Genomic DNA, 14,858 nt, shown 5'->3' on the forward strand with positions numbered 1-14,858 from the left:
GCTTTCAAAACTGTCTTGCTTCTCTCTTCTGTCTTTCCTTTTTTTTCTCTTCTGTGCAATTAATGCAATTAAAAATATGCCTCAGGGACCCTCTTTTCTTTCTTTTGCTTTTCTCCCTTTTTTGGCAGTCTTATCTCTAGTCTTCTGTTTTCTTTCACCTCTTTCCTACTCCCACTTGAAAAAAGAAATAAAAACAAAACTCTTGTACCAAATAAGAATAGACCTGCAAAACAAAATACCACACTAAACAGGTCCCAAAAAGCGTGTCTCTTTCTGCCTTTTTCACTATATTGGGTACCGTGTCTCATACTCAGTCCCCTGGAATCGAGGTTTTTAGTCTTGCAAGCTGTTTTTCTTTACAGTGTTGTCGCTATTGTATAAATTGTGCTTTCTAGTCTACTCACTTCACTCTGGATTATTTCATCTTCCCAGGGTTGTCTTATCTTATGGTGCAGTAACATTCCATTTTATCTAGTTCATTTTCTAGGTAGGTAAAATCAACATGCCCCCCAGACCTCCCTTGTTTATTCTAAGGTCTGGGTGGAGAGGACATAGTTTTTCTACCAATGCTGTAGTGTTCATGTTTGAATCTCTGCAATCACACTGTTCTTTTATCTATGGGCTGGTACTGATTTTAACTGTCTAGTAGGATGAGAAGCATCCAACTGATTCATTGCTGTAATTAGTAATCATTGTTACATGAACTGATGCAAAATGAAGTTAGCAGAACCAGGAGAACATTGTACACAATAACAGCAATACTGTGTGATGATTAATTGTAAATGACTTAACTATTCTTAGCAATACAATGATCCATGACAATTCTAAAGGACTCATGAGGAAAAATGCTATCCACCACCAGAGAAAGAATTGATGGAGTCTGAAAATAGATAAAAGGATACTATTTTTCACTTTAAAAATTTTTTTTCATGTTTTTTTTTGGTCTGTTTTCTTTCACAGTTTGATTAATATGGAAATATGTTTTGCATGATGGCACATGTATAACCTATATCAAATTGCTTGCCATCTCAAGGAGGGGATAGAGAGGGAGGGAGAGAATTTGGTACTCCAAATTTTAAAAATCAACAGTTAAAAAATTATTTTTACATGTAAATGGGGAAAATATTATTTTTTTTAAAAGTAATCACTGTCTGCCTGGATAAACAGATCTCCCACAGAGCAAAAAATCAGTAGCAATAAAAATGTACTTCTTTGGCATAAACTGACCCATGAGTAGACTAGGGACCTACCCTCATTCTTTATCATCCTGTATTTTCTGTTTTTTCCTCAAAATAAATGGAAAGCTGAAGGACGACAAAACCAAGAGCAAGCCCTCCAGGATTCCCAGAAGCCAGATGCTTCGACTTGTTCAGGGCAGAAGCCTGCACTGGATGGACACAAGAAAAAGGGGTAAGAATCAAGGCACGACCTTTTCTAAGCCATTTTCACCTTTTAGTCTAGCTGACCATAAAGTGTGGCCATTGCAGCCTCTCTAAGAGTGGTCTTAAGTAAACGTTTCATGGCAGACTAAAGATACCAGGCACTGAGCAGTATTCAGCATTCAGTCTGCTAGGAAATGAAGCTACACTTAATTTTGTTACTAAGTAAGGGAAGCTGTGGCCTCCAGGAGGCCTTGAGGCTGCAGGTTCCCCATCCCTGCCTTAGACAAACACTGAAATTTCCAAAGGTAACATCTTAGCCTTGACCAATCATTTGAATCACTGAATGGTTTTATTCATCCTGAAGGAAAGTTTTAATTGGAAAAGGGGGAAAGGATGAAGATAGAGGCAGTCTATAAGACTCTATTGAGGTTACATGGCATTTTAAAATCAGAAAGGACATTCAATGCTCTTTTCTTTACAAAATATACAAAGTTTAAAATAGATGAGCTGTGTTTTCCCAGTGCCATCCCAATGTGAAAAAAAAATGTGTATTTTTTTAACTCCAACTATTTAATTACTATCCAATATTCTTGGAAGAGCTTAATATCACTTCCTCCATAAGACTTCAATGATTCCTATCTATAGAAGCCCTCTCTCTTACTCCTCAAAACTTTTACAACACTATGCTTGTATCACTCTTATTGTAATTTAACATTCCGTGCCATATTGTAATCGTATATGCAATTTCCTCTATTATCTGCATCTAGGCTTCAACCCAGTCAGCATTTCTGTCATTCCTAGGTGACCAAATCAAGCCCCAGAAGTGAAGCCCCTCTATCATTAGTATTATTAGAACTGAATTTGCATTCTGCTAAATCCCTCTTTTCAGTTAATTCCCAATAATTGGGGATAATTCCTTAAAATTTTTGGTACTGAGCCAAAGCAATATTATGAGTAAGACTTGAAAAATAAAACTTTCACATGAATTTCTTTTAGAGACATAGGCTATTTATAAAAAGTAATAATACTACAGGAATAATTGTACATGGATTGTTTCAAAGGAAACCATTTTACATAAATAGGCAAATTCTAGCCCAAATAACATTTAGAAATGGTAGTTCAATCCTTTGACATTAATGCTAAAGATGCACATGGACATACACAACATTCATAGAAGGATTATATCACATTTGGGTTCACAACTAGTCCCACAGCAAGAAAGGAAGAAAAAAGAGAGCCTGGAGAGTTAAGCCTGGCTGCTTAACTGGCCATTGGGAAGTCCTGCAGAAAGAAAATTCATTGTTTACAATTTAAAATAGAATTCAACCTAAGTCTTCCTTTTATACATTGTTACAAGACAAGGCAAAGAGAAACTGTCAGCTGGCACATAGAGAAGGATGTCTGTGGGGTAAGGGATCTTCTCTAAATAAGTGCTATTTCCCATGAGTACTTAGAGTAAAAAGAAAATACAAAGTATTACTGGAACCTGTAGCTGTACTTTTGGGGGTGAGAGAAGTTTGAAGTCTTTCATGGGAAGGAATAGAGATTTTCTAATCTGTTAGTCTGTGATTGGTTTGGGGGAATCCAATTATCCTTGAACAACTCATTGGTCCTCACAGCCGCCCTGTGAGGTAGGTGCTATTATTATCCTCATTTTACAGATGAGGAAATGGAAGCAAACAAAGGTTAAATGGCTTGCCCAGAGACAAAGAGCTACTGTTTATCTGCAGCTGGATTTGAACTGGTCTTCCTATCTCAAGATCCACCTAGCTGTACCATCTAGCTGCTATCCAATATTAATTTTTAAAAATTATAGTTCCCTCACTTTTTTACAGTTGAAATATTTAACATTTTTCATCTTGCATAATGCAATAGATGTCAAATGTCACATAAATGCATTACCAGTGTCCACTACCCAAAGTCACTTTCTACCAACTAGAGCAGAAAGACACACCCTTTGGAAGTTACTTTAGTTATAAGTCAGCTATTCTATGGGTCATAGTTTCTCCTCATGGTCAGAGGTCTCATACTCCAAGCCCACTTTTAGTAAAAGTATAGCAATCAAGGGCCAGACTCCATTCAGAAAGAAGCTGCCAAAGAAACAAAGGAAACCCATCATTCTGGTTCGATTCAATTACATTGCCTGGAAACCTGCCCCCTCCTTCTTCTCAGATTACTTATTTAATTCAGTTCTAAAAGCACTTGTTAAAACAATTCAAGGCATTGGGGAACTGGAGGTATCTGCATAGATCAAAATTTGCCCTAATCTCAAAGAGTTTACAGAGAAGACTGGTTTATTAATACTACTCATTTCTGATCTCACTTCAAAGGAGATAAGATTGTATTATTGATAATTATGGTGTTACCAATGATATTATAAATAGGAATTAGTATATGTATTATATCCTTGTAAACCTCAAAACTCAAACTGTAATTAGAGCATGACACGGGACTGGTGGAGAAAGGAAATAACTGGGAATTTTTCTGAGATACCAAGATTTAGAGGGTGTAAAATTTTAAGGGAAACGTTCCTCTGGCATGTAGAAAGCAACAGATTCTTAAGCACCCATCAAGCATAATTAATTAAAACAGAAAGCTACAACAACTCATTTTTCTTCTTACTCCAGTGAATTTGTCTGTTACTTCTTGTATTTTCATGTCATGATTTACAAAGTTGATTTGAGGAACATTTTGTGTTGCCTGTTCTCTACACACAAACTGCTAGTTCCTACTGTATTCAAACATCTCACTCCCAGCAATCTGATGTGATGTGCATCTTCTCAACAAGGAAGACTGCGCTCTGCCGCACCTCCAAGAAGAGAGACTACAGCTTGCTTCTTTTTCCTTCTTCCTCAGTTGCTGACCACAATGAGGAGAACAGAACTCCCTCCAGCCCTTTAATCTTTGATAGAAGTCACACTTTGTTAAAAGGGGGCTTTCCCCACCTCAGAATTATTACACTAGTATTACTGTAAAGAGGACTGAAAAATGTTCTACTTTAAAAGAATTTTGGGATTTTGTTTTAAATCTCTTCCTTATTTTATCTGTTCCTAATTTTTTTAATCAATTACAGGTTTCTTCTTAGCAAGTTCAGATCAGCAACCCGAGGAGAAATCATAACTCTGAAAACTGAGAGTGGAAGAAGCTACAGTTTGGACCTGAACTCCTCTCATTTTCATAACCCAAGGTCATCATCTGGTTCTGACAGGTAAAGGACCTGGGCATTTAATGGTGCTAGAAACTGGGCATCAAATTAACACTTTTTAAAACAAGTAGGACTTCCAATAACTCAATTGTTACATCTAGGATAGTTTATTCTCCTAGAACTTTAATTCAGAGGTGGGAAACCTGCAGCCTCAAGGCCACATGTGACCTTCTAGGTCCTTGGGTGTGGCCTTTTGACTGAGTCAAATAATAACAAATAATAGCAAATTCTTTCATTTATGGAATTTGTGAAGTTTGGAGTCAGTCAAAGGGCCACATTTGAGGACCTATAGGGCCACATGTAGCCTCAAGGCTGCAGGTTCCCCATCCTTGAACTAATTCCTAGGGTGCTGACAGGATTTGTAATAGTTGAAGCTAAAAGATTTTTTTATCAGAAATATAATTAATATGTGACCTGAAAAAATTCTGCCAAAGACATACTTATCTGAACTGGGGGAAGCAAAGGGCATCTGGTAACTTCCAATTTTAGCTTATTAGCAATTACTACCTAGATATTAAAACTCAGTTGTCTAGTTTGCTGAAAAAGTGCCCTCAGCATCTTTAATATTTCAGCATTCTATATGGAAGCCCCAGTTTTCCCTAGTCTGGTGATGGCTCTGAATTTTATTCACAATCAATCAGTAAACATTTTTAAATACCTACTGTGTGCCATGCACTGGGCTAAGTGCTGAGGATACAAAAAGAGTGAAAAAGCAGCCCCTGCCCTCAAGGAGCTTACACTCTAATAGGGGAGACAACATGCAAACAAATATATACAAAACAAACTATATGCTATGTATGTATGTGTGTGTATGTATATGCACATATATTTGTGTGTACGTGCATGTGTATATACAAATCAAGGATATAAAGATAAAATAATTAAATAATTGACAGAGGAAAGGCACTGAAATTAAGAGGAATTGGGAAAAGCTTACAGTAAAAGATGAGATTTTAGTTGAGACTGAAAGGAAATCAAGGAAGTCAGTAGTAAAAAAATGTGGAGGGGAGAGCATTCCAGGTATTGGAGACAGCCATAAAAAATGTCCAGAGTGGAGAGAGAGAGTATCTTGTTCATGGAACAGCCAGGAGGCCAGTATCATTAGATCAAAGAGTACAGTAAGGGTAGTAAGGTGTAAGAAGACTGGAAAAGTCAGAAGGGACTAGGTTATGAAGGGCCTTAAATACGAAACAGAGCATTTTGAATTTTGTTCTTTATTCAGTTGTGTTTATAACAACATGCTAGGTGACAACCTAGGAGAAAAGCTTTTTTATGGCTTAGAACCCAATGGTGTAGCTTAAAGGGGGAACTTGTAGAGAAAGTAAATGCCTTTTCACTGACTTCTTGATCCTTTTGTACATAAAGTCCTCGAAAAAGAAGCCTACGTAGCACCATTATATTTCACCAGTCTTGCAAAAAAGTATTTAGAAATAAATCATTAGTTTTGCCAAAAAGTGTATTGGTCTGCAGCCTTACTTCCTTCCTCCCTCTGACTTTTCTCCACTTCCTCCTATTACATACCACTAAGGCAAACATATCCTTGAAAGGGAGACTTTAAGACTCCCTCATAAATGCAGAAATCAAAATAGACAACAATGGTAAATAAATGAGGAACAGAATACATTGCCTTTATTTCAAGTCAAATACTCCATTCTCCTAAGTCCCTAGGCACATAGTCCAATGCCTATTTTCATGACTACTGTGTGAAGAAAAGTGGAGGTGACTGAGCAAAGAAATCTGTACTTGTTACTCATCAGGTTTCATGGGAAGCATCCTTTTGGCTAAAGGACATAAACGGTCATTTGATCCCCTGGAATGGCAGTCTGAGAGGCAGGATGATGGTCCATGGTAGTGTTCAACTGAGAGAGTCTCATTTTCTTGTAATTTCTGCAAATGCAATGGTTCTTCAATGGCATCTATTACCTAACATCAGGCAGCAAGACTCCTTGCCTTGAGCACCATTTTCTACTTATTTTTCAACAGTGACATGCCATAATTGCCTTTCTTCTTTCTTAAGGCCTACCTTTTCTTTTTCTTTTCTTAGAATTAGATGGTATGCTACACTATGCATTGAGAATCAAAATCATAGATGTCATTTCTCCCTATAGGAGTGCTTTCCCCAGGCACAGTCCCCACACGTAAGTTATAAGAAATAACTGAGGCTATGGAGTAGAAAAGGTTACTTGGAAAATGGAATGAGTTTTCCCAGAATTCAGAGAACAGTTTCACTGCTTGAGAATTCTATGGCATTTTTAATTTGCATCCCTGCAAACTTGAGAGAAGAAAGGGAGAAAGTGAAAGAGGGGGGGAAATATGAGAAGTTAGTATTTGAATGGGGACAGAAGTAAGAGAATAGAGTGAAAGGAGTGTCAGTCATGAGATGGCTAGAGTTGAGTGAAATGGAAGGGAAAGAATAACAGGATACCTAGAATGTCTTTTATCCCTTTTGCTGTTTCCTCTGGAAAACCTCTCAGGATCCAATATTTCTTCATAGGATAATTAGTTACATTAGAGCATTTAAAAGAAGATAAAAATGCAGCAAAAGAGACAGCAAAGATTTTAAACCTTTGCATGACCTAGTCAGATCTCGTCTGAGAAACACAGCTTTAGAATTTGTGTTTATAGGTCTATACATACACCCATGATAAGGTCCTAAATCTCATTGAATAGTGCATGTGATCACTGAGAGAGTGAGAGACAGAGAGAGAGAAAGAGACAGAGAGAGACAGAGAGAGAGAGAGAGAGAGATTTACATATTAAAAAACTGGAGGGAGCCTATTAATGGTCCTGTGAATGAAATATTTAATATACATTTCAATTATTAAATTGTAAAAAGAATAAGTGTTAGAATGTACTTTTTTTTAATGTTCCTGGCTCTTGTGAAAAGTGGATAAGAATCTGGCTCTGTTTGTCTGAGACTCAGATTGCTCAGCCCTTGCTTAGCAGGAGTGCAGGTCATATTCCCCAACCTGACAACTGCATTCTTCACACCACTGCTTCCATTATCCACTTGGCTGGGTTTGCTTTTTGTATTTTATCAACTGCAGAGAAAAAGAAACCATCAGTTGGAGGGTACAAAGCACAAAATCCTGTTATTTTCATCCACTAGCTTCTTTTTCACAGAATATTGAGATGAGGTCATTTGTTCAGGGGGAAAAAACAGTCTAAAGATGATCTGAATTTAATAAGAGGTTTCTATGATTAATAAAATAAGAATATTTTTGTCACAGAAGAGAAGATAAAGAATGTCAGAAATTCTAGGACTGGAAAAACTTTTTTGGAAGTGTTTATATCACTTGTGGTACTAAATACACACAGACATACTATATATGTGTATGTACATATAGACACATATATATGTGAGTGTATATATATATATATATAATACTTCATTTTATTGTGTTTTGCAAATATTGTGAGTTTTTTTCCTTAATTGAAGGCTTATGGCAACACTGTATTTGGCAAGTCTCTTAGTGCCATTTTTCCAGCAGCATGTGCTCACGTTGTATCTCTGTGTTACATTTTGGTAATTCTCACAATATTTCAATCTTTAGTAAGTCATAACATAATAGTAAGTCATGTTTAGCCTGTTTCCCAGCTCACTTTAGTAATATATTTCTACTTCTTGACCAATACCCCCAATGATGTCCCAAGATACTAACTCTGAGATTAAAATTTCATCCCTTTACCAATTTAGGAAGGGGTATGAATCAAACTTGCAACATTTATTATGTTTCATTACTGAAAAAGTTGATTTTTTTTTATCAACTCTGATACTAAAGTCTTTAGAGTTAGACAGTATTTTAGATATTTTCTAATATAACCCTCTTATTTTAAGAAATGGAGACCCAGAGTAATGATGCAACTTAAGACCATGGAGCACAGATTGAGAAGGACCTTACAAGTCATCCAATCTACCCAGCCCTCATTTTATAGATAGATGAAGGTGGATTTCACAAGGTTACATCAGTACAAGCAGCATGGTATAGTCAAAAGTGCATTGATGATACACTCAGGAGACTTGGATTCAAATCATGCATTTGGCACTCAATACTTGTGTAATCTTGGGCAAGTCAGTCAGTCAGTAAACATTTGTTAAGCACCTACTTTGTGCCAGGCACTGTGCTAGACACAAGGGATTCAAAGAAAGGCAAAAGATAGCCCCTGCCTTCAGGGAGCTCACCATCTAATGGAGAAGACAGTCTGCAAACAACTATGTATAAATGAATTACATACAAGATAATTTGGAGACAATCAACAGAGGGAAGGCTCTAGAATTAAGTGGAATCGGGAAGGGTGTCCTGTAGAAGATGAGATTTTAGCTGGAATTTGAAGGAAGCCAGGAGGTAGAGAGGAAAAGGGAGAGCATTCCAGCTATAAGGGACAACCAGTGAAAATGCCAGGAATCTGGAAGTATGAAGTACAGTCATCATTCAACATTCCCAAGAACCATGGGCTAAGGACGCCTGTGAATGTGAAAAACCATGAATTGCTCTAGGCCCCACCCTAAGCTTTTATTTTTAATAATTCTGATTGTATATTTTTTCTAATGCTGGGTACTTCTAAACATTTACCATTCCAATTTTTTCTTTCTTTATTTATATACTTTTATTTTATTTTATTTTTTTAGTCTTTATTAATTTGTTAGTTTACTTTGAGTTTACAAGATTGAGTTCCCTGGTTCTTTGAGTTTCAAATTTTCTCCCCCCTCCTCCCTCCTTCCCCCCCCCCCATGGCAGCATACAATCAAGTATTGGATGTGCAAATACTTTCACATTAGACATTAGTCAGGTTATAAAGAAGGATTGTATCAGATGGAATGAACAATGGGAAAGAGGAAACAAAACCAAACAAGAAAAAGAGCAGGTAATTTGCTTCAATCTGCATTCAAACTCTGTTCTTTCTAGTTCTTTCTCTGAATGTAGACATCTCTCTCCATCATGAGTCTTTTGGAGTTTACTTATAGCCCTGCATTTCTGAGAAGAGTCTGGTCTATCAAAGTTGGTCATCACACATAAGTTGTACCTGTAATTGTGTACAAATTTTTCCTGGTTCTGCTCTTCTCACTCAGCATCAGTTTGTATAAGCCTCTCCAGGTAAATATGAAGTCCATCTGCTCTTCGTTTTTTATGGCACGATAGTATTCCATTACATTCATATACCATAACTTGTTTAGCCATTCCCCTATTGATAGGCATCCCCTTAATTTCCAATTCTTTGCCATCATAAAAAGAGCTGCTATAAATATTTTTGTACATATGGGTCTTCCGCTTCTATGATCTCTTTGGGATACAACCCTAGAAGTGGTATTGCTGGGTCAAAGGGTATGAAATTACTTATAGCATTTTGGGCATAGTTCCAGATTGTTCTCCATAATGGTTGGATCAGTTCACAACTCCACCAACAATGTATTAGTGTTCCAATTTTTCCATATCCTCTCTAGCATTTATCATTTTCCTATTTTGTCATCTTAGCTAATCTGACTGTTGAGATATGGTACCTCAGAGTTGTTTTGATTTGCATTTCTCTAATCAATAGTGATTTAGAGCATTTTCCCATGTGCTTAAAGATATCTTTAATTTCTTCCTTTGAGAACTGCCTGTTCGTATCCTTTGACCATTTATCAATTGGGGAATGACTTGTATTCTTATAGACTTGACTCAATTCTCTGTATATTTTAGAAATGAGGCCTTTATCAGAGACATAGGTTATAAAAATTCTTTCCCAATTTCCCACTTCCCTCTTAATCTTGGTTACATTGACTTTGTTTGTACAGAAGCTTTTCAATTTCACATAATCAAAGTTATCCATTTTGCATTTTATAATGCTCTCTAATTCTTGTTTGGTCATGAAGTCTTTCCCTCTCCATAAATCTGACAGGTAAACTATTCCTTGCTTTTCCGGGTTGCTCATAGTATCATCCTTTATACCTAGATCATGCACCCATTTAGACTTAATTTTGGTATACAGTGTTAGATAATGGTCTATGCCCAGTTTCTGCCATACTGTATTCCAGCTTTCCCAGCAGTTTTTGTCAAATAGTGAGTTCTTATCCCCAAAACTGGGGTCTTTGAGTTTATCAAAGAGTAGATTATTATAGTCATTGACTGATGAGTCTCATGTACCCAATCTATACCATTGATCCACTGCTCTATTCCTCAGCCAGTACCAAGTACTTTGATGACTGCTGCTTTATAATACAGATTAAAATCTGGTATAGAGAGGCCACCTTCCTTAGCATTTATTTTCATTAATTCCCTTGATATTCTGGAGCTTTTGTTCTTCCAAATGAATTTTGTTACTATTTTTTCTAGTTGTATAAAATAATTTTTGGTAAATTGATTGGTATGGTACTAAATATGTAATTTAATTTAGGCAAAATTGCCATTTTTATTATATTAGCTTGACCCAGCCATGAGCAATTGATGTTTTTCCAATTAGTTAGATCTGACTTTATTTGTATGAAAAGTGTTTTGTAGTTGTGTTCATATAGGTCCTGGGTTTGTTTTGGCAGGTAGATTCCCAAATATTTTACAATGTCTACAGTAACTTTAAATGGGATTTCTCTTTCTATCTCTTGCTGTTGGATTTCATTAGAAATATACAAGAATGCCAAGGATTTATGTGGGTTTGTTTTATATCCTGCAACTTTGCCAAATTTATTTATTGTCTCAAGTAGTTTTTTATTTGATTCTCTAGGATTCTCTAAGTATATCATCATATCATCTGCAAAGAGTGATAGCTTGGTCTCTTCTTTGCTTAATTTGATTTCTTTGATTTCTTTTTCTTTTCTAATTGCTACTGCTAACATTTATAGTAACAGATTGAATAAGAGGGGTGATAGGGGACACCTTTGTTTCACCCCTGATCTTATTGGAAATGCTTCTAGCTTATATCCATTAAATATAATACTTGCTGATGGCTTTAAATAGATGCTACTTATTATTTTAAGGAAGGCTCTATTTATTCCTATACTTTCTAGTGTTTTTAGTAGGAATGGATATTGTACTTTGTCAAAAGCCTTTTCTGCATCTATGGAGATAATCATGTGGTTTCTACCAGTTTTATTGTGGATATGATCAATTATACTGATGGTTTTCCTAATATTAAACCATCATTGTATTCCTGGAATAATTCCTATCTGAATTTCTGATCATATTTATTCAATACATAAAACAAGTGAAACAACATGGTATGCCCATAAAAAAGTTCCTGTTTCTACATGAAAAAGTTTAGTATCTTGAAAACTCTACAGAGTCTTCTCAGCTGCTGCTTCATGGATTTCCTTCTATGAAAAACACAAGATCCAACAATCACTATTAGAGAAAATCATGTAACTGCATCTGGCTGGTAGTTCTTTTAATAAAACTTGTTTATGATAAATTTATGTATGTATATAGAGGTAAATGATGAAAATAGATTAATAATATACAGTATTTATGCATTTATGGCTTACTACTTTTTAATTTCCTCACATTTGCTCATAGTCTGTGATTTTCCACAGTATGGTGTAAATCTCCAAAAATTCCCACTTAATCATTAATGGCCAACCCACAAATGACCAAAACTGTGAATGCGAACTCTCCCAAATGTCAAAGGATGAGTGTAATTGGTTTGAGGAATGGCAAGAAGACCAGTTTTAAGAGATTGAAGAGTACATTGGAGGGGAGTATGGTAAGATGTAAGAAGCTTGAGAACGTATGGGAGGCAGGATGCCAAATAGAGTATATGCATTTGATCTTTGAGATCTGGAAGCCACTGGAGCTTGTTTATTGGGGTCAAGGGGGAAACATGGCCAGACCTGCACTTTGGGAAAATCCCTTTGACACCTAAAAAAAGGTAGACTAGAGTGGAGACAAACTTGTGGGGAGACCTACCAGTAGACTATTGAAGTTCTAGGTCTGAGGTGATGAGGGTCTGTAATAGGATGAGACCATTGTCAGAGGAGAGAAGTAGGACATATCTGGGAGATGTTACAGAGATAAAAGCAACAGGTCTTGGCAACAGATTGGTTATTGGGGGTGAGAGAAAATGAAGAGTTAAGGATGATATCTAAGCTGTGAGCCTGGGAGATTAGGAGTATAGTAGGACCCTAGACAGTAATAGGGAATTTTGGAAAGAGGAATTGTTGGGGGAAAGGAAATAAGTTCAGTTTGGGATGTGTTAAGTAGACATCTCATCTACAAGACATCTAGTTCATGTCCAACAGGCAATTGTAGATGAGAGACTGGAAGTCAAGAGAGAGGTTAGGGATATATAAGTAAATCTGAGAATCATCAGCATAGAAATGACAGTTGGGTCATAGGAGCCAATGAGATTACCAAGTAAAATAGTATAGAGAGAGAAGAGAAGAATACCCAGGGATACCTCTGGTTAGCAGGACTGAACTGAATGAAGATACAGCAAAGGAGACTGAGAAGAAATAATCAAAAAGGAAGAGAACCAGGAGAGAGTGATGTCCTGAAAGCCTAGAGAGAAGAGAATATTAAGGAGAAGCTATGTAGAAATCAAGAAGGATGAAAATTGAAAACAAGCCAATATTTTTGTCAATTAGGATGTCAATGGTAACTTTGGAGAGAGTAGTTTCAGCTGAATGATGAGGACATAAGTCAGACTGTAGAAAGTTGAAAAGAGAATGAGAGGAAAGGAAGTGGAGGCACTAGGGTAGATAGCCCTCTCAAAGAGTTTAACCACAAAAGGGAAGAGAAAGAAATATACGATGATTGGATCAAGTGAGGTTTTTTTGAAAATGGGAGAGACATGGACATGTTTGTAGGTAGGTGGGAAGCAACCAGTAGACAGGAAGAGGTTGAAGTCATTTCATATTTCTGGTTCTTATTCACTTTCCTCATCTGTACAATGGAGGTGTTGAACTAAAATGGCTTCTGAATTTCCTTCCAAATTCTAAGATCTGAGATTTGAACTAGGTGCTCTGGCTCTAAGCCTAGTGCTTTTTCCATGACCCTACATTTAGATGGGTAGGATGCAGCAAAGAAGAAATTCAAATTGTGTCTTTTCATTCCAAAATCTCCTACTCTTTCCATACCATCTCTGGATTTTGTTAGGAAATCACTCAGAAATGCATTTCAAATGGGTGGTGAATGATTGCTACAAAGAAGCAAAAGGGAATACATATATTTATATATGTATGTGTATACATACATATATAATTTGTATGTATATACATATATGTAATCAATGAAAAAGAATTCTTTGCATTTTAAAAAATAATCTTGCTTATTCACAGACTAGATTGTTTCATTTTCTGTTTTTCCCATGACATTCTCTATCACGTGGCTTGATAATGGATTTGTTACTAGTGAACTGTCCTAATCTGCCTGAGTAGTTTTTTTTCTTCCCTCTTCCCTCCTCTGAATCATACCCAGGGCTTGTTCCTTGCTCAACAGGAAGCCTAAGCCATATGTTCACCATCTCTCTGAAGCATCCAGACTTGTCTTTATTTGCTCTGAACAGGATGCCCCAGACCTCTCTAGTCAGACCAGCTTTAAAGCTGCGTCTCATCCTGAATCTAAAAACTGCCCCCCTCCAGCCCTTAGGAAGCCTTCTCTGTTGTCCCAGCCCATCATCAGCCCTCATGACTGTTCATAATTTGAGTAGAACAAACATTTTTTTTAATCAATTCTCTCTACAAAGTTGAATCCATTGGGTCCATCCCCATTATCAAATGTTACATCCTTTGTTACAAAGAAGTGAAGTGATTTTCACATGGATGTGTGATTACTGCCATCCATGTAGGGAAACTTATAAACTAGGAGAAAATGTAGCAGTAGTAATTGCTGTTAGCTATTGCACATGGCCTAGCACAGGAAGGCATCTCATACTTGATGAAATTTTGGGTAAAGGCTATAACTATTGACTAATTTGTGCAGCAAATTAATTTTCCTCACCAAACTTAAATGCCTTATTCTAAGGCTAGCACATTATTGCCATTCCATTAATCTTATTCCCTAATATAGTTTTTGACATATTTGTTATTTAAAAGGGTGAGAAATGAATCAATCAATTCTGTCCAAGCCCTTCCCCTACACTGCAGGTATCTGGCCCCTTGAAATCGTAGCCTTAGGTACTTGATTAGGGTAGAAGAATAAAGTTGGGAACATAACATATAATCTGCTCACCTATACTTTATGTTTTATATAAAGAAAACAGCTGGGCATGCTGGCCATGCATCCCTACTCCTGGGGAGGCTGAGGCGGATGGGTCTCTAGAATTTGGGAGTCCTGAACTGCACTGGAATAACCCAGTTTGGT

At 36.7% G+C, this 14,858-nt stretch overlaps 1 protein-coding gene across 1 annotated transcript in view; it reads left to right on the plus strand.

The window, feature by feature from the left end:
- The window catches only part of SYTL5 (synaptotagmin like 5), a 156,797-nt gene that overhangs the window by 80,393 nt on the left and 61,546 nt on the right, over positions 1–14,858 (plus strand). The window contains exons 5-6 of the mRNA XM_069063476.1: positions 1,305–1,410; positions 4,456–4,590. Coding sequence (XP_068919577.1) covers positions 1,305–1,410; positions 4,456–4,590 — 241 coding nt within the window. The remainder of the gene's footprint in view (positions 1–1,304; positions 1,411–4,455; positions 4,591–14,858) is intronic.

Source organism: Petaurus breviceps, unplaced genomic scaffold (assembly GCF_028583685.1).
Source record: "Petaurus breviceps papuanus isolate PSGF00001 unplaced genomic scaffold, PetGlider_PUasm1.0 90574, whole genome shotgun sequence".
NCBI classification, from domain to species: domain Eukaryota; kingdom Metazoa; phylum Chordata; class Mammalia; order Diprotodontia; family Petauridae; genus Petaurus; species Petaurus breviceps.